Source organism: Rhipicephalus microplus, chromosome 2 (assembly GCF_043290135.1).
Source record: "Rhipicephalus microplus isolate Deutch F79 chromosome 2, USDA_Rmic, whole genome shotgun sequence".
In the NCBI taxonomy this organism is placed as follows: domain Eukaryota; kingdom Metazoa; phylum Arthropoda; class Arachnida; order Ixodida; family Ixodidae; genus Rhipicephalus; species Rhipicephalus microplus.
The window spans coordinates 237,440,730-237,459,556 of record NC_134701.1 but is presented as its reverse complement, the minus strand read 5'-3'; the positions used below and the strand labels follow the sequence as shown (position 1 = coordinate 237,459,556).

At 42.0% G+C, this 18,827-nt stretch overlaps 1 protein-coding gene across 5 annotated transcripts in view; it reads left to right on the top strand.

Moving 5' to 3' along the window:
- Positions 1–18,827, top strand: part of HERC2 (E3 ubiquitin-protein ligase HERC2) — a 137,271-nt gene that overhangs the window by 96,930 nt on the left and 21,514 nt on the right. For 4 of the 5 annotated variants that reach the window (XM_075877888.1, XM_075877908.1, XM_075877901.1 and 1 more), the window contains exons 45-63: positions 156–447; positions 1,653–1,761; positions 1,907–2,043; positions 2,771–2,982; positions 3,863–4,060; positions 5,444–5,734; positions 6,084–6,165; positions 6,783–6,923; positions 7,008–7,098; positions 7,214–7,391; positions 8,849–9,102; positions 11,115–11,259; positions 11,696–11,921; positions 13,853–14,039; positions 14,461–14,680; positions 15,190–15,339; positions 15,405–15,587; positions 17,449–17,602; positions 17,691–17,798. In XM_075877888.1, coding sequence (XP_075734003.1) covers positions 156–447; positions 1,653–1,761; positions 1,907–2,043; positions 2,771–2,982; positions 3,863–4,060; positions 5,444–5,734; positions 6,084–6,165; positions 6,783–6,923; positions 7,008–7,098; positions 7,214–7,391; positions 8,849–9,102; positions 11,115–11,259; positions 11,696–11,921; positions 13,853–14,039; positions 14,461–14,680; positions 15,190–15,339; positions 15,405–15,587; positions 17,449–17,602; positions 17,691–17,798 — 3,358 coding nt within the window. The remainder of the gene's footprint in view (positions 1–155; positions 448–1,652; positions 1,762–1,906; positions 2,044–2,770; positions 2,983–3,862; positions 4,061–5,443; positions 5,735–6,083; positions 6,166–6,782; positions 6,924–7,007; positions 7,099–7,213; positions 7,392–8,848; positions 9,103–11,114; positions 11,260–11,695; positions 11,922–13,852; positions 14,040–14,460; positions 14,681–15,189; positions 15,340–15,404; positions 15,588–17,448; positions 17,603–17,690; positions 17,799–18,827) is intronic. The other variant, XM_075877894.1, reaches the window with a different exon arrangement.

Genomic DNA, 18,827 nt, shown 5'->3' with positions numbered 1-18,827 from the left:
CAAGCAAGTACGTGATTGAACATCATCATCATCATCATCATCATCACCATTTAGCATCATCGTGATTGGTTTCATTTTATATGTTCATTCAATCCCCCCTCCGATCACGTGACCTGCTAGCGACCATCACTGCCATCATAAAAATTGTGCTGCAGGTGGACCACGATGGCCTGCATGACCTGAACGTATTGGCAGACTGGCAACACAAGTGCGGTGTCTACTGGGTGCGGTACATTCATGTGGAGCTGTTGGGAGATTCGCAACAGGCAGTGGCGAGCCTTCCCGCATCTTCGTCTGCTCTCATGCAAGCTTCACAGTCGCAGTCGCCAGCCCTGCGCGCTGGAGACCAAGTGCGAGTGCGGCCCACTGTTAGCCAGCCCAAGTACAAGTGGGGCTCGGTGACACGCTCCAGCATTGGCACGGTCACCAGTGAGTGCTCTGCTTTGAGTGAGTCTACCGAGACAAAAGCCGGGGGGCGGCTGGCGGGTCTCTCTCCATCTCCACTTACTGAAACAACCTCCCACCCTGCTAAATTCCACTCGTGGTGGGCTTTTTAGGCACAGCACACTAGGCATAGCATACTAGGCATACACACTGCACCTTTTTTTTTTTTGGCTGCATCTCTAAAATGCCCACCCTTTCCTTGTCTACTTAGTTTTGTTAGCCCTTGTAGTTATATTACCTAAGGCTGCCCAATGAATTGTGATAAGCGATATTATAGGCGGCACTGGAGTAATTTTGACCACTTGGTAACCTTTAACATTCAAGCAATCATAGATGCATAGTGCATTTTCAGATTCTGTTCCCATGTAAAGAACACTACTGCTGGGAGTTTTATCTGTCACCTTTTTCTCATCAAGAAACTTTTGTGCAGCGTTGCATCAATTATTTTTCTACCCAAGCTTCTCAGGTCTTGTGAGTTTTTGGTAACGAAAGACACCCTGAAAAGTTGCAAAAACACGTGGAGTGGGTAATATGTTATGCAGCTAGATGAAATGCGTACAGAGAAAGGAACAAACTGAAAAATTTATGCTTGACTAGGTACGTGGTAAGAATTTTAAAGGCGTAGCATTTGCCTGTGCCAGATGTAGACACATATTGAAATAATAAATGAAACTGTAGAACTATTTATTGGTGTTCAGGAAGAGGATGCATTCAAGTTCTGTAGCTTTTACCCCATTGCCAAGAAAAAGTCTTGGCAAGCGAGGAATTGTCCTAAGGCATGCAGAAGGCCTTGCCTGTACCAGAGCTATGAAGCTGTTTTTACATATTGTGGTACTCAAGTTTATCGAGAAGCTGAAGCAGGCTCTGCCTTTGTAGAACCACCATGAAGCGCAAGGTGTGAGTTTTGATGTGCTTCCGCAGTCTCCATAAAATCATTATAATCTTTTTGATGTGTATCATACTATAAAAAACGTAAAAATTTCATCTTGAGACCGTTACTTAGATCAGACTCTGTTTGAATGCGTTTTTAATGATACAGTAAATTAATTTTACCTCTACTGTCTAGCAGCAACTAACTGTTTGTCCATACTAGCAACTTTGATCACTTTGTGACCTTCTGTTTACTGAAAATCTTTCTCTATTAGCTTTATTTCACTTTAAAACAAAGTTTAGTGCAGCTTTGTTTATTGCCTTTGATGTTCTTGCAGATGTCAGCCGCAATGGCCGTGACGTTACTGTTGACTTTCCACAGCAGTCGAATTGGATGGGGCTGGTCTCTGAGATGGAACGTGTGTCTATCATTCATGAGAACGTTGTGTGAGTGCTGTTTTCTTTCCTGTGGTACCCGTTCTTGTTATGTCTTTGACTGAGAAGTAAATTGATATCTGATAGTGTGGCAGCAGGCCAACGTTAATGGCAACATTGACTATGTATTTGCTCTGTTGTTCCTTTTCATTTGCAGCTGTGACGGATGTGAGACATGCCCTATAGTGGGAGCACGATTCAAGTGCCGTTTCTGCAGGAACTACAACTTTTGTGAAAGGTGCTTCAAAACAAATCAGGTCCACAAGCATCCCTTCAATGAAATATCCAGAGTTGGTGTGTATTTGTAACTGATGTATTACTGCTAATAGACAGCTTTTTTTGCAAATTAACATGTACGGTTATGGCTACATACGTAATTATATGCGGTTAGGATCGGAATTGCGGAACCCTAGTATTGCGTTGTACACAAATAACTTATAAGCAGTCACATTTTGTCTTTGGGCAACATCTGTGAGTACTAACAGATAGTCCATTTAGTGGCTTTTAGTTGTTGGGTTTTCAGGGGGGGGGGGGGGGGTCATTTTGAGAATTAAAATGTCATGAATAGAGAATGTTCCTAACCCTCAAGGTTCGTGCTGTAAAAAACTTTTTTTTTCTTCAAATAATTTTTTTTGTATTTCTCAACATTTTACAGTAACGGCTTTATGTTCCACACTGTCTTTCTGTGTGAAGGCTTCCTTGTTCTACAATTTTTGGGCAGTGGCACTTTATACGAGTTACAGCACCATGGCTATGCTTGACGGGGCTCCAAGTCGACACTGTAACTCTGGCGAACATGAAATAAGTTTTGGAAATAGCAGTACTAATTAAAATGCAATTTACGTCACTGGCTGTTTTTTATGCTGGCACTACCTTGCAGTGTTGGTGCCATTTCGATTGCAGGCATCATGTTGCAAATCATATTAGGTGAAATGGCACATCCGTGAACAGGGCAAAAGAATTTTTGGATTATCTGTCGGGGTTCATACACTCTAGTAAATGTAGGGTATGTTGTTCATAGGCGCACTTCCAACGTATGGAGGATACCCAGGAGAGTGTTCTCGTAAGAAGAGGTCGCTAGACGGCGAGAGCCGGCACGGTGGCCCTGCGGCCTTGCTCGACAAGTGGGGTCACTGTGTCAAGGCCCTGACTGTCTCGTCAAGCGAGAGCAATGTCAATTGTCTCATTGACGGGACTCGGTCAGCCTGGCAGAGCTGCGGCCCACGAGGAAAGGTGAGAGTGCAACAAGTTCAGCTTGAATTCAGTGGTGCACTGTGAACAGTCCATTCTAAAGCTTGATTGGCAAAGGTTTCGTTGATGCAAGATATTACTCTTTGTTCTTGTTCTAGAAGCAAAATTTGAGACCCACATATGTGCTTGTATGGTAATTTGAAGTATATGCTGTGCCATTTCTTTGTCATCAAACATATGCAGTTCATTAAATATGGAGAACCACAAAACCTATTGTAAGAACACATTTATAAAAAAAAATGGCATTTGCGAAATGCATTTTATCTGTCACATGGAGTGCATTTAGATATTATGTATGATGTTATTTCGTTTTATAACAGAAACAGGAACTGCGTTGAATGTCGCTTGGTTCGATAGATGCTCCTGCTCCTGTTAGCATTCATTCACATACATATGCATCGGTTTAATTCATGCAATGAATCACATTGAGGTAACAAGGCCAACGATGCAGAGTTTTCTGTTCTTTGCAGCCAGAGGTGCTCACATATTCGTACAGCAGTATGCATTCCATTTCGAATATCCTAGCTTGCATGATATCTGCCTTTAGGAGATGCAGTGCATCCATTTTCGGGTGCGCTAGGTGTGACGCGTGGACACACTGCAGTGTTGAGGGGCTGTATTTGATGATAATTTTGTGATCATAAATATTTTCTCTATGTGGCCTCATTATTTTATTATGGAGCAGTGTACCTTGTTTATCCTCACATGTGATAAACGTGCACTGTTATGGGATTTTTCTGAGGTTGGCACTTTTCTCATTGATAAATCAGACTGCCAAGTTGTAACACTGGAAGGTCTTGAAAGGTTTAAAGGAATATTTCATTTGAAGTGTGACAGGCATTTTTTTTTATTGTCATCACAGCACTGGATAAGATTGGAGATGCACCCTGGCATACTGATTGAGCGTCTGTGGATGACGGTTGACCCAGCAGACTCGAGTTACATGCCTTCACTGATCGTTGTGAGCGGTGGACCGTGTCTCACTTGGATGTCTGAGCTGCGCATTATTCATGTTGAGTCTACAGACAGCCAGATCACTCTCCTTTCCGAAATGCGAGAGGTTAGTATGTATATGTATGGCTTCAAATTCTGTTCTGTTCATGCCTGTTTATTTTACAAAAAGTGAGCCGCAGCTCTTCAGGAGCTCCTAAGGGTCTTATTTTTTCCTCAGCTGAACAGTGTCTCCTCTTGATTGCCGCTTGTTATGGTCCAGCTGCAAGCAGCAGGACTGAATTTTGTTTGAATTATCCAGAAATTTGAATAATCAGGAGTTCTCAGATATATGGCTCTGGCCAAGGTGACACATTGATTTTATCACATTTAAATCTCTTAAAGCGTTTTTTAACCCTAACTGCACCCAATAAACAGAAAGCAGAGGTGTGAAGTCCACAAGTTTATTGGTCATTTATTACTGATCAGACTTTTTAAAGATTGTGAATTTCCAACTGCTTTTTTGTTATATGTGCCTTCAGCACAAAGTTCTTTGTACCAGTTGAGAAGCGTCACGGTTTACCTTGTGTGTGCTTTGTTTACAATATTTGTTTACTAGCAAATTCTTTTTTCTTGAAGGCCTGATGCACTTATTTTTTATTTTTAGACTGTTCGGATTATATAAGCACACAAATTTTGTATAGTAGTAGGAAAGCAGCAGATATTTTCAGTATTAAAGTTCAAAAGGTATGAATTAACCAAATGATAGAGTTTGAAATAAGTGGCTTTTAAATACGTTAAAGGAATAGAGGGCCAACCAAAAAATTGAATTTTGTTTGAATAAACCAAAAGTATGAATTATCAGAGTTTGAACTAATTATAGCGAGTCTACTGTACCTAAGAAACTTTTTTGTATTGTGCCCTTGGTCCGTGTTACTTCTGTTAGCACGAAATTTTTTAAATGAATATAAAAGTGCTTGTGAAGTTACTCAGGTGCACATTAGAGAACTACAGATACTAAAAATTGATTTTATAGTTGCCGACTAGATACCTCTTACAACTCGGGTGTTCCTGTTGCATGATAAATGGCATGGGTTAACGAATTTTCAAAGCTAGACAGTCGTTGGTTTCTGTTCAATCTGTTAGTGAATGGAGTTTACGTAAAAGTTTCAGAATATCAAACAAGGCATTTGCTGTCTTTTTTCTTACATGTCATCTAAATTTGAATGTGATAATACTTTTGAAATGGAATAATATGGGTACTTCCTCAAGCTGTACTATTACAAAAATCACAATAAAGGATGATAGCACTTACATCAAAAGGCATGGACAAGTTTATTGTAAAATATGACAGTGTTCCAAGACATATTGTGATTTGTCTCACTCCATAGCAACAGGGTTGCCATTAGGAGACTGCCGATAACAATTTGTGAATATGTCATAGAAACATTATCACTGATGTACGTGATGGTATCATAGGAAATTCATTGCGTGCCATTTGTTCGCCTCACAGTACTACCGGTTCATCGAGATTGGAATTCGAGAGTGCCGAAGCTTTGGCATCGATTGCAAAGTACACGGCCTGTCAATCTTGGGGCGCCATCGTGGTGATGACGAAGACTTCTCGCCGACGTTTCCGTACCTTGCTTCGGACTGGGAAGACACTGATGAGGCTGTTGTGGCCACACAGCAGCAATCACAGAGAGCTACCAGAGCCTCGGAGAACTTCAAGGACTTTCAGACTAAGGTCTTTGTCTGGGGTCTCAATGACAAAGATCAGCTAGGAGGACTGAAAGGTTCAAAGGTGGGCAGCACTGTCACTCGCAGGTACTGTAGAATCTTGATGATGCGAGAAGGGACTTCTTGAAACTTGAGCTCTTTTCTCGACCCTGCACGTAGTTATCTAACTTCTCACATACACGATTGCGAGTGCACATTTGTAAACATTGTGCATGTCAGTTCAATATCGCCAGACCTCACAAAAGACTGGTTTAAGTATAAAGGTTAGTATTTTTGGTGCTCGATTAATGCATCATTTCACTTTTCATATATCTAAATATGTTTCATAACTGGGACACACTACAAAGTGGATATAGGCACATGTATTTCCTGTCATGCCATATTTTGACAACTGCAAAACTTTCTTTTCACAGGTGAAACTGCCTCAATTTACGGAAGCCATTTCATGCCTGAAACCATTGCATATAGCTGGAGGCTCAAAAAGTCTTTTCATTGGTAAGGGTTCATGATTTTTATTGTTAACTTAGATCATAGAGCCAGCCGTGTATTAATAAATGTAGTATTCTCACAGTAATTCATTATTAAATTGGAAGTGAGCCAGTTGGCTTTATTGTATCAATCATTAAAGTGCATGATTGTTAATGCATAGTTGGTTAACGTTGACAGTGAACACCTTTTTGACGGCACCCCAAAGCACCAAAGCTTTGGAGGGTGCATGTTCACATCATGTGAGCTGATAATTTTTGGTTGTTGTACAGGGTGAAGCTGCTCATAGCGCCATTGCTGTCTTTGGCATAAGGTTTCCTAGAAACTGTTTTCACTGCTCATAAAATGAAAGGTTATTATACTATTTTGCAAAAAATAATAAGCTTCTGATTGTCTCTGGCGTCATTCTTCTAGTCAACTGAAAAAACAATGGTGCCATTTTATTTGCTATGTCAATTGCTGGTAGTTTTATATCTAATACTTTTAACTCTTATATTTGCATATTGTTCTCAAACTGTAAGACAATGTGCTAGTGCATTAGTGACAGCGTTTATTTAACAGTGTTAGTTTGTGGGCCTCTTACCATGCCATACTCAGTCTCCTCTTTCAACGCTATATAATTGCAGTTTCTCATGATGGCAAAGTGTACGCCTGTGGCGAAGGCACCAATGGGCGACTTGGTCTTGGTCATGGCAACAATGTGTCCACACCTCGTCAACTGACAGCGCTCGGCCAATACGTGGTTCGAAAAGTGGCTGTTCATTCTGGTGAGCATCAAATTGCACTGTGTTGTTGCCCTTGTGCGCACGTTGCATCAGATGCTTCACCACCTCAATCTCAACTTTTCCTAGGGGGAAGACATGCTCTTGCATTGACCGTGGATGGAAAGGTGTTCTCTTGGGGTGAAGGAGACGATGGCAAGTTAGGCCATGGTAACCGAATGTGAGTCAATAAGATTCTGTTATGCTGATATGCTTGCAGCTTCAGAGGCAAGAGTAGTGACATTAAGAGTGCACGTGATGACTTTGGCTTCATGCGACATGTTCTCTGACTTCAGGAGCTGTGAAAGACCCCGTCTCATTGAGGCTCTGAAGTCCAAGCGGGTGAGGGACATATCCTGCGGGAGCTCCCACAGTGCGGCCATCACTTCCAGTGGTGAGCTCTACACGTGGGGACTCGGCGAGTATGGCCGTCTAGGGCACGGTGACAACTTGACCCAGCTAAGACCAAAGCAGGTGAATTGAGGGTTGTTGGGTACAACTGTAAACAAGAGTTTGAATAGCACTGGAAGGGAAAAAAAGTTCTTTTGATATCTTGATAGGGCAGCCTATAATCAGGGGATAATATGCTACAGGTATGCATCAGAATAAATTATTTTAATCTACACATTCTAGTTAGTGTTATTTTACATATAGTATTGTTTAAACAAGAGTACCCGCTTGGCGACTTCAAATCAGAATTCTCTGAACGATCATGAATGAATGAGCAAAGTTTACTCGACTTGCAGAGCAGAATCTCAGAAAATGAATATCACCTAAACAGAATTGGGGCACAAACAGAACTGTCACTAATTTGGGTGGCCTTGCACAGCTACAAGTCTTTCTTGGTAATTGAATATACTTTCATTTGGAACATATTTTCTGGCTTCTTCAGGTTTTAAAGAGATTCTACAATGTTGAAAAAGTTTGTAACATTTCTGCAGCACTAGTATATGCTGTGCACTTCAGTAAACAGAGAATATTAATTTGAGCCATATGATGGAGAGTCTCGTATTTGAAAAAATTCACAGGAAAAACAATTTCCATAGAAAATAAAAGAGTTCAGCTTCCATATTACAGTGAGCTCTCACTTCAGTGAACTTCAAGGGACCCTAGTAAATAGTTCTCTTAACTGAAAGTCCTTTTAATGAATATTCACCAAAATATGGAACAGCATAGGGCAACAGATATATAGAGTCAAAATTGGGAAATGCAATCTATTTTGAAAGTAATTTTCTAATTTTCATTTGGACTGTTGCCCTTCAGTTTAAGAAGAGACAAAGCTGTCCAGAGAGTCTACATTTCTTTTCACTGCCTTTGGCACAGCTTGCTGTTGTAAAACGAACTATTTCAACTTTCTCACATATCCTGCAGCCAAGGCTGCATTTGAACCTGTGTTAGCAATTACAGTTTCATCCTTGCACTCTTCTTTCGGTTTCGAATGAACACTAGAAATTTTCAAATCTGATAGTTCTGTGCATGTGCTGAAGTGTGCGTGGCTCGTTTTTGTTTCCCGCACAGTCGCTTTGCAGCAGTGCAAGCGCAAGCGATGTTACACTGCCGCAGGTAGATGGATGATTTGGAGGGGGGGGGGGGGGGGGGGACACGCACCAGCTGCGCCAATGCTGCAGAGCGCAAAACTTCATTGAGTTGGTATAAAAAAGTGAGCCTGGGTCTACCGATAAAGTTCCTGCAACTGAAACATTCACTATTGAGAAATTCGTTTAACTGAAATGTATTCTTTTTGCATAGAATGCATAAACAAAACTGCCGGGGATTTCTAAAAGCTCGTCGTTCTGAAATACTTGTTCAACCGACATCCTTGTGTTATTTTCAGTTTCAAATTTCTTTCAGTGCAATTGATAACACTGTTGATTTGCTTCGTTTCTGTAGGAAGAAGGGCAAAATCTGTTTCTCGTGCTTTCGTGTCGCAGGTGGTGGCACTGTCTGGGCAACGCATCGTGCAAGTGGCGTGCGGGAGCCGGGACGCTCAGACACTGGCCCTTGCCGAGGATGGCACAGTCTACTCGTGGGGTGACGGGGACTTTGGCAAGCTGGGACGAGGTGGAAGCGAAGGCTGCAGCCTGCCCCATGCTGTAGAACGCCTGCAGGGCTTGGGCGTCTGCCAGCTTGAATGCGGGGCGCAGTTCTCACTTGCGCTTACCCGATCAGGACAAGTGTGGACCTGGTAAGAAGTGCTCTGCGATCTGCCTCATATGTGACTGCAGCGTCTGAAGTGTTGGTTGCTGCGCTGCGTGCGTGTCTTCAGTTTTCTGCAATGCATTGACCTGTTTCTGAAGCTGAGGACCTTGCTGCTATGTGTCATTGTTGCAGTCATAAATCTCTACATGCACATGGTAGAAGAAAGCAGTCATTACTAATTAGAGCTTGTAATGGAAAAAGATAACATTGTCATTTTATGCCATTTTCACACAGAAAGCACAAACTTTTTCTATCGTCTTGCACTCTGGTGCGGTGGCATGTGACGAAAGTTTTGTGACAATGGAAAAATTTATTTCACATATCATGCCTTTTGTCGTGCACCATGTGACCTGCTGTTTTTTTTTTTTTTTGCATCATACTGCAGGCCATGTTTCCCATACAACATAAATATGTGTACAAGGCACAATTGAAAATCTCAAATGAAGTCAGGAAAACAAACAACTCTAAATCGAAAATTCTTTAGAAATAGTGAAGATGTAATTCTTCATTTATTCAGGTGTGTTCAGATGATGAAAAGGTATCAGGTTTTATTCTTTAATAGTTCAGAAAAAAAAAAAGAATATTTCAAGAGTAAGCTTCTGTGAATATTTATTTATTTTTATTTATTTATTTGAGCATACGTTAACCCACATTTGTGGGTCATTACAGGGAGGGAGTACATAAAAGTAATAATTGGTATATAAAAACACTCAAGTAATGTCAACTGTCAAAAAAAAAACATCAACATTGGCATGACAAAAGGAAAGTAAAACATCAACACATCATCCAACGATTTTTAGGTAACATATAGTTGTCAAGCAAATATTCAAAAGCCCTTGCATCCGTGCACTCAGCAATATGTGCAGGTAGCGCATTCCAGTTTTCTATAACATTGGGGAAAAACGAATACCGAAAGACGTTTGTGCGGGTGACATATGTTCTAATGGCTGCACTATGGTTTATTCTTCTGCTAATTCTACCAGGTTCCCGTATGTACATGCTTTTATCAATATTTATTTGACCCTGGAGAATCTGAAGTAATAATTTTATTCTGTTCCTCTGTCACCCAATTTCAAGCAGTTCCAATTCACATGATTTTAGCATCTCAATTTACATGATTTTAGCATTCGAACCATTTGAATGGTTCGAATAGTCGAATTAATATTGCAGTACCAAATTCACTTTGATGCAAGTCTAAATTATCAAAAATTTTGAAGTATACAATGTGAATGAATAAGTGTATATTAGTCAGCATATAACCTTTTGTTAAGGGGATTTCATTGCAGTGAAAGGGTCCTGTACCGTGAAGATTCAATTCCAGGAAAAATTTGCATTGCCATGTAGCCTCATTTTAAGGTTAAATGAACATGCGACTCTGACATTGATTCTTCCTTTTTTATATTTAAAAGCTTGTTATGCCAGCATAAGTGCTCTAGTTATAGTCAATTTTAAAACTTGACATAATTTACAGGGTGTCACTTGCATTCTAGCGAAAGTCACATTTTGCTACGATTCAATGTTGTTTCTATTTCCTATCAACCAAAAAATAAAGGACATTTCCACAGCCCTTGTTTCAATTTTTGAAAAGTATTGTGCAGGTTAGTTAGGCCATGACAAAAAGGCCCATTTTTCTTTATAATACATCATATATACTATTTGAATTTGATTTGAACTTAACTGAAATCACTATTAGTTTCAAATTCACTGCGAACCTAAAATTAATGACTTGCACAAGCCTATGAAAGAGTTAAGTTCTATTTAAACTAGGTCTGGCAACATAAAGGGAGAGTGCGAGGCATTGAAAATGACAGGTTTTCCTTGTCTCGGAAAGGGTTATTGAAGGTTTGGGATCTATAGAAATTTACCATTTAATAAGGTATATACAGGAACATCAGTCGAGTTATTTTACACCTCATTTGAAGTGTTTGAATGTTCCCCTTGCTTTTTGTTAGGCTTGTCACACATGGAAATGTTTATTACTTATTGAACTTTGTTCAGGGGCAAAGGGGATTACTTCCGCCTTGGTCATGGCACAGACTTCCATGTTCGGAAGCCACAACTGGTAGAAGGCCTTCAGGGGAAAAAGGTCATTCATGTGTCTGTCGGAGCCTTGCACTGCCTTGCTGTGACTGATCAAGGCCAGGTAAGTCCAGGTCATTTTAATGTTTGTTTGTGAATAACGGAGAAAGTGTGCACAGCGATAAAGCATCTTTGAAAGCAAATGACGGAAGTTATTGTCCTGATCATTGTGTTAATCTTATAGTTCTGGAAAGAGAAAGCTCACATGAGTGCCTTCCCTAGGCTCAACTCTCGCTCTCATTGCCATAGCCTCGTTAGCAGAGATGTGTGCACTAATTTAGTGTATTCTACACATACGAGTGCCATACGCCTGTATCTGCATATCAATCCTTCGTCTAAACTATGTCGCAATCATCCACGTATGTACCGACCCGCCCAGGTCACAGTATTATTGCATTGCACCATCACAATAAAGCTTTGTGTTTGTATGAATGCTTCTTATGTGCTGCTGCAAGATATGTTAGTTTGTACTACACTTTCATATTTCCTTCTTTCATAAGGTGTATGCCTGGGGTGACAACGACCATGGGCAGCAAGGCAATGGCAATACAACAGTGAACCGCAAACCTGCCTTGGTGCACGGTTTAGATGGAATCAAAGTCACACGAGTAGCTTGTGGCTCCTCACACAGCATCGCGTGGATGACGTCAGAATCAGCACGCACCAATGGTCACAACCCGGTCCTCTTCGCGGTGGCAAAAGACCCTCTTGGATCCTCGTCACTCGGTAATGTGTAGGCTTTCAATGAGTGCTATTATCAGTGTACCTTGTGAATGAATATGTCCCTCATTAAATTTCATCTCAGTGAAACTGCTCAATAGTAGGGGGTGGGTGAATGTTCTAAATTCCAAATATTTTTGCTATAGTGATTGTTGTTTGATTCAATTTTACTGGAGTTTTTCTATTCAAACTGCGACATACTCCAATGCTTCACATTGCCACATTTTCAAATTGCGGCAAAGCTGCCATTTTGGCTCTGCTATGGTTGCAATCGCATTGCATCAAGAAAGGAATGGTTCCAACATAGAGCTGATAGATGTGAAAATGATGGGGGCTCAATTGATTCTGTTTCAAACCTTGCTGAAAGTGCTGTCGCCACACTTTGGTTGCAGCAAAGCTAGTACGTAAATACTGCCGTATTTACTCGCATAATTGACACACTTTTTTTTCCAGAATATCGGGGGCCAATTTCGAAATCCGCCTATTATGCGGGGTAAAATTTGCTAAAATTTTATTCCCAACTAAGCATAGACCACTGATGACGTAAGTTGTCTAAGTCACGATATGCATTCTACAGTACAGTTGAAACAACCTTCTTCACAGGCTACACTAGCGCAAAATGTGTTGAGCATGCAGTCTCGTGTGTTCGAGAATAGAGGCATGCGATGCGGTGTCTTTACAAGCAATTAAATTTTTGAAAATTCAACATCGAAAGACTTGCGTTTCTAACCAAAAAAAACGAAAAAAATTACAAGAATAAAATGCCATCGCGGCAGTTCGTCAATTACGTGTCAGACCACCTAGATTATGCACATTATCACAGTCGAAATTTTGTGCACTGAACGGTAGCGAATGTTCATTTCACAGCCTTGCACCCCATATCCAAAGACATTGCAGTAGAATCAGGAACCATCATACGAGTGTTACAAGTGCCACCTGTGCCCTCTTTCCTTCAAATAGAGCCACCGCAAAGAGTTAATTTGGTTTTGGTACTAAACCGCAACTTTTATCACCCGCGACCGCTACCGAAAAGCAATAAGTGCTGATTAGGTCTAATGGTTCAGCTTGTTGTCGCAGGAAGTTTGTACAAGACAGCACGAAGGCCAGACATCGAAAAGATCGTACTCAAGAGCTGATCCAAGAGGAGCGAGCGCGCATGATGCAATGTTTAGGCTCCCGGCCGAAAAATCAACGGCGATAAAAGTCCGCCAAGCTTGCGCAAGCCCGCGTAGTGGAAGGAACGGCGAAAGGTCACGTAGGAAAGCCGAAAAGCTTTTGAATTTGCGCATGAGGTAGCAAACGTAATAACGCCAACGCTTTTCCCGACAAGAAACTCAAAGTGCATTTGATGAGGACGCCACGAGGAGCTGCGCCAGTGCAAAGGTTACTCCGACACCCAGGCAACCGCCCTTCTTCCTCTCTCGGCGAGCCCGCACAGGGGTGCCGGGGTCTTTTGGTTTCCTCGCTCTAGTTAAGGAAGAGGGTGTCGAATTGCAGCCGTGCAAATAGTGCACAGGACTACTGATCACGGCCGAGTTCAGGGTGCACCTATATTATGCGTAGAAAAAAAAAAAACTGATTTCTCGCAACCAGACTGGGGGTGCGCCTTTTATGCGAGTGCACCTATTATGCAAGTAAATACGGTATTCCCTGTGTGCATAGCCTCATTCTTGATAAAAGAACTATGAAACGCTTTGATGCTGCTATCTCATAAGTGTATGCCAAGGAATCCACCCCAACTTTTTTTTTTTTCAATTTCACTTTGAGGTAATAGAAGAAATCTCTAAAAATATTCAAGAAATATTTTATTCTATTCATACTTGTTGTCCTTATTTAAATTCGCTTCATACCCAGAACTTTGCTACTATTTGCACAGCTCAGTTTTTTTTTTCTCATTGCGAGTTCTTTATTACTTGCATGTGTTTTGTCGTTGTCAGGCCCTGCCGATTCTGCATCAGAAATGGCCGCAGAACTAGAGAGCTCCCAAGACACCAGTGTACAGTCAAAGCGATGCAAAATGGCAAGACCATCTCTTACGAAGATTCTTCTTTCACTTGACGGCATCGAGGCCAAGCAGCAGGCATTGCACCAGGTGCTGCAAGCTCTCCAGATCATGCACGCAAGGTGCGAAGCCCATCTGTGACATACAATATGTTCTTGGTTTTAAAATTCATTTTAGGAAACTGTCAGTAGTGGGAAAGTAGGGCTTCTGCTTCATTGTTGACTCTTGAGTAGACTGTTGATTATGTTTTACAAGAGCATTCATTTGCAGTTCATGTTTTAGATGCTTGTTAACTTTTGGGAAAAGGAAGCTTTTGAAATAAATAGGAAGCTCAGATTTATGAGACACTGTCAACTAAGCATTAAAAAAAAGTGAAATTTTTTTTCAAATAAATGGAAAAGGTCTAGAAAAGTATTTGAGTTCTTGCGTAGGCAAAGTCCCATCGAGATGTGATTTCTACAGCTCCCTTAATTTGTATAAATTACAAGCTTCCATTGTCTGTAATAATGTTGTACTGTTCATCTTTTCTCTTGCTAATTATAGGAGCATAGTGGTGAGTGCCCTTTTGCCTCACACGGGTGTGGCACAGCTGTCTTCAGGCAGGCCAGCATCCTGTGAAGCAACAAGCAGTCAGGCAGAGGATCTGCCTCAGGCAGCAGCTGCGCCAACAGAGTCTGTCAAGGCTGCAACTGCTGCAGGATCAGGGGAACCCACAGCTGATGCACACGAGAGCCCGCCACCTGGAAAGCCGCCTAATGCACAGGCATGCGATCCCCTCTGCTTAAGAGGCCTATCTACATCCGCTCCTTGGCAGTTGAATTTGTTAAAAGGGGTGACATTTCTGTGGCCTGTTTGCTGAGATTACACTAACACGGAGTAAATGTTTGCATAGGGGTTCTTAAGAACACATTTTGGCTACATTCTGTTTTATGTTTATGCACTACTGGTGATCCTCATTATAATGAATTTGCATGTGTCATGAAAATTACCTTCATGGCACCGTCATATAGATAGGCAAATTGTCAAGAAGTTCAAGACAATAAGGTTGTTCTGGCTTCCTTGGAATAGAATGAAGTGGGACATGAACCTTTTTTGTCTGCTTATTCGCTTCATTTGTTGTTTTTATTAGTTCGTTGAGTGTTCCACATGAGACTGAGTGTTCATACCTACCTTAAATGGTTCTGAGCATGCTTCACCCGCTTGATACTTTTTGTGTTGAAATATTGATGTAAACAGTCTGCCAAGCTTTTTTTCTCTCTCTCGTATGTGCAGGAAGCCCTGTCTGGGTCAGATGGAAGTGAAACTCATGCTGCCGAGATGATTTCGTCTGTACCTTCACTTCCAAGCTCTGGAAGCCTGTCGTCACGGATGTCATCTGCTGCGGCGAGTGTGTTTGCAGCTACATTCTCTTCTTCGGAACAGGTAACCAAGCAGCAAAACCTGTTACTGCTTCTGATGCGGAGAAATGTGTTACCTTTAATTTGCAGATGACACCGGCAGAACCGGAAGCTATCCACTCACTTCTCGATGAATTTACTGCAAGGCTAACAGCTGAAGATGCACGAGCGCTCGTTGACCTGCTGAAACTGGCTGTTGCCGGGCGTTCCGGAGAAAAGGCGAAGGATGCCATTGCAGACGTCCTCAAGGCAATGGCACAAGCAAACCCACTGGTATGCCGAGACATTTTAGCTGCAAACAACGCCATTTATTTCTTTTCTGCTAGTATTCTAGCTTGTGTGGATGAATAGTTTTGCATTAAATGTAAGCTTGCTAGATGCCATGAAATGCTATGAAATCCATGAAATTAATAAGGATGCCTTTCCACATTTCAAATATCTTGATTGCCATGGTCTGTTTGTGTTCGTAGTAACTATTGTAGATTTCCTCCTGCCTTCGTAGCCCTCATGTATGAGCTAAGTCTACCCAAATAAAATGTTGAATAATCTAACAATATCTCTCACCATTAAGCTGTCACCATGTACACATGCAAATATTCCTGGTTAGCAATATTAGTGCCTACTTTTGTGTTACAAGACCATAATTATTCTACTGTCACAAGTAAAACAGGTGTCAGTGTCTAAGAGCTTTATTGACTTTGATGTACGAGTTATTGAAATGGAATCATAAGGGCTTATTGAAAGCAGTCATTGAAAATGTTTGTGTACAGTAGAGCCCGACTATATCGAACCCGTTTATATCAAATTATCCCGTATATCAAACAATTCTTAAACAAGGTAAATTTACATTGAGAATATATGGCAAAAGTTACTGTTTTATCGGACAAAAATAGCAACGACAACTGATATATCGAACTCCATGTGCCTCAAAAGTGCCCCAGCAAGTTGGCTTTCCATCGCGGTGGCGGGGAAAACTGCCGGTGCCACTCTAGAAAAAGTTGGTTAGACCCGGTTGTGCACAGGCGAACAGCCCCCTGCAAGAAATAATTCTGGCCCGCTCGCAGCGCTTACAGCCAATCAGAGGCCGTTCTGCTTTCTCCGACGCGCGGAGGCGGTAGAAGTTAGCGCCATTTTTTCTTTCTTTATGCTTGAGTTGCTGCAGCTGCCTGTTTTCCTCGAGTCCTCATCCAATGTGGTCTGTGCTGGTGGTGTTCTCTGTTGCTCTGTGAACTGTGTTGGCGCGCTGTCGTCATGGCTTGCGCAAAGAGGCAGAATTTGCCGTTCGCCGTGAAACTCGAAATCATAAATCGGGTTGAGAGCGGTGTAGAGAAGTCCGACGTCGCCGCCTGCTTACAAAATTTCTAGGAGAACTTTGAGTACTATCCTGAAGAACAAAGCAGACATCAGGGCCAAGTCGGACAAAAGGCCAGGTGCCTGTGGCGCACGACGTGTGCGCACTGATTGCTGTGTCCGAAGATGTTGAAGCAGCTGTTTACAAGTGTTCCCGGATGCTGTCGATGGACCGACATTCGACGAGTTCGTCAGTGCGGACAATGATGTCGCGATCACAAGTCAGCTGCAAGATGAGGACTACATTGCAGACGTCGTGCCGACCACGAGCCGAAGCGACAGCAATAAGGAAATTGACGATGGCCCGTTGTCTACATCCTTCGAGGTGATTAGGGCACTTGCGTAGGTCCAGCACTATTGCGTGAATGTGGAAGGTTGCGGCCTCAGCTGCTCCGACTCGTTGGACTACGTGGAAGCGTGCGTGCTGTCGCAGGCAGTGAAAGTCGCTGACCCAGAAGAAAATTAGGGACTATTTTGTACCACAGTAAGGGTCGCAAGTAAGCTGCCATATTAATAAACTACTTCTCTTATAATTTATTATGTGCCTTTGTGTCAAATCCTATACTGGGCCTATATCGAATTATGACATATATCGAACTAATGAACGTTTTTTGTCGAGTTCGATATACCCGTGTTCGACTGTAGTTGGACGTTAAGATGATGGTCATGATGACATTGTAACCAGTGGTGTCAGTATCGACTAGTGTTGTAGAACTGTACCAATTTATTACTGAAAAATTCACGGTGCTAATTGCACTCTCTTGCTTTTTTTGTCACTTCCCAGGTTGCTGAAATGCTACTTGAGATCTGTGTTACAGAACTTGAGGATGTGGCATCAGACATTGAGTCCAGGCGCTCAGTACCACTTCCTGTTGTACAGGAGTCCAGCCATCCTTACACTGATGACACCACATTGACAGGCCACGTTAGGATTCCAGGTGCGAGCTTGCAAGGGCTGTTGTTTTCAATTGCCAATTTGCCTTGTGGCACCCTTCTAAGGAGAATTTTTGCCTTCTTCCTTTGCAGGGGCCGAAAGTCTACAGATTGAATTTGACAGGCAGTGCTCTACAGAAAGACGCAATGACCCACTTTTCATCATGGATGGCTCAGGAAGAACTGTTGCTACCAGATCAGGTGGGCATGGCTGCCACTTCAGGCACTAGATAACATTGTGCTGTGTCATCTAGCAATGAATAAATTGAAAGGCCAGTTATTTAAGAAGCATGTTTTGCTTCTGCATTGAAGTTTTTGGCCAGTTTGTGGGCAACAATAACAAAGTCTGTGCCAGAAGTTTGATGTAGACAGGGTTCTTTTCTAAAAAAATTTATTTTAGGCTCATACTTTTTTTATATTTGGCCTCTGTGTCCAACCTTTAATGCAGCTGATATATTTGAGTAAGTTTCATTTCTTGTGCCGAGATATGACTGAAATTCCTGGCACAGTTGTGGTGTTACTGCTTTTATTAAACTTAACTATAGTCATGTGACTTTTCAAGAATAATCATGACACACATTTGCACTTGATCAACTGTATTTATTTCTGTTTTTTTAGTATACAGTCGAACCGATTTATAACAAACTCGGAAGTGCCGCAATTAATGGTCGTTATATCATAGCTCGTTGTATATGGAATCACTCATAAAAACCTTCACATAGTGGCCAAACTGTTTATTAAAAAAAGTGCTTTAATAACAAGTGCGAACGACCCCTCCGCTGATAAATTATGCCTTTTTGTGTGTTAAACAGCCACCATTTGCTCAGGAGCGAATTCAACCACGCTCACAATGAACTCACACCATTCCACATTCCACTGAAGTGCGGTACTGCAACGTCGAATCAATCATCCCTGGCTCATTGCATGCAGCACGTCGCTTACTCGGCTCTCGCCGTTGCATGCCAGTTCGCTTGCAGTCCAATATATGCACGCATTTGTGCATTCTTCGCATAAGCTTCACTCGAGATCATGCTTGAGTGAGGCGATTAGCCTGTTTGTTTAACACAACGAAGAATTTGGCGAGCCACGCGTGCAAGCGGCCTCGCACAACATGGCGGCTGCGAACTTGCGAACGGTAGCATGACACGCTTGTACCGCTGTAACTCTGCCAAGCAGCTATCTGCAGATGAGTGTGATGAGGTTGCTGGCAATGAGTCAAAATGGCTCGTT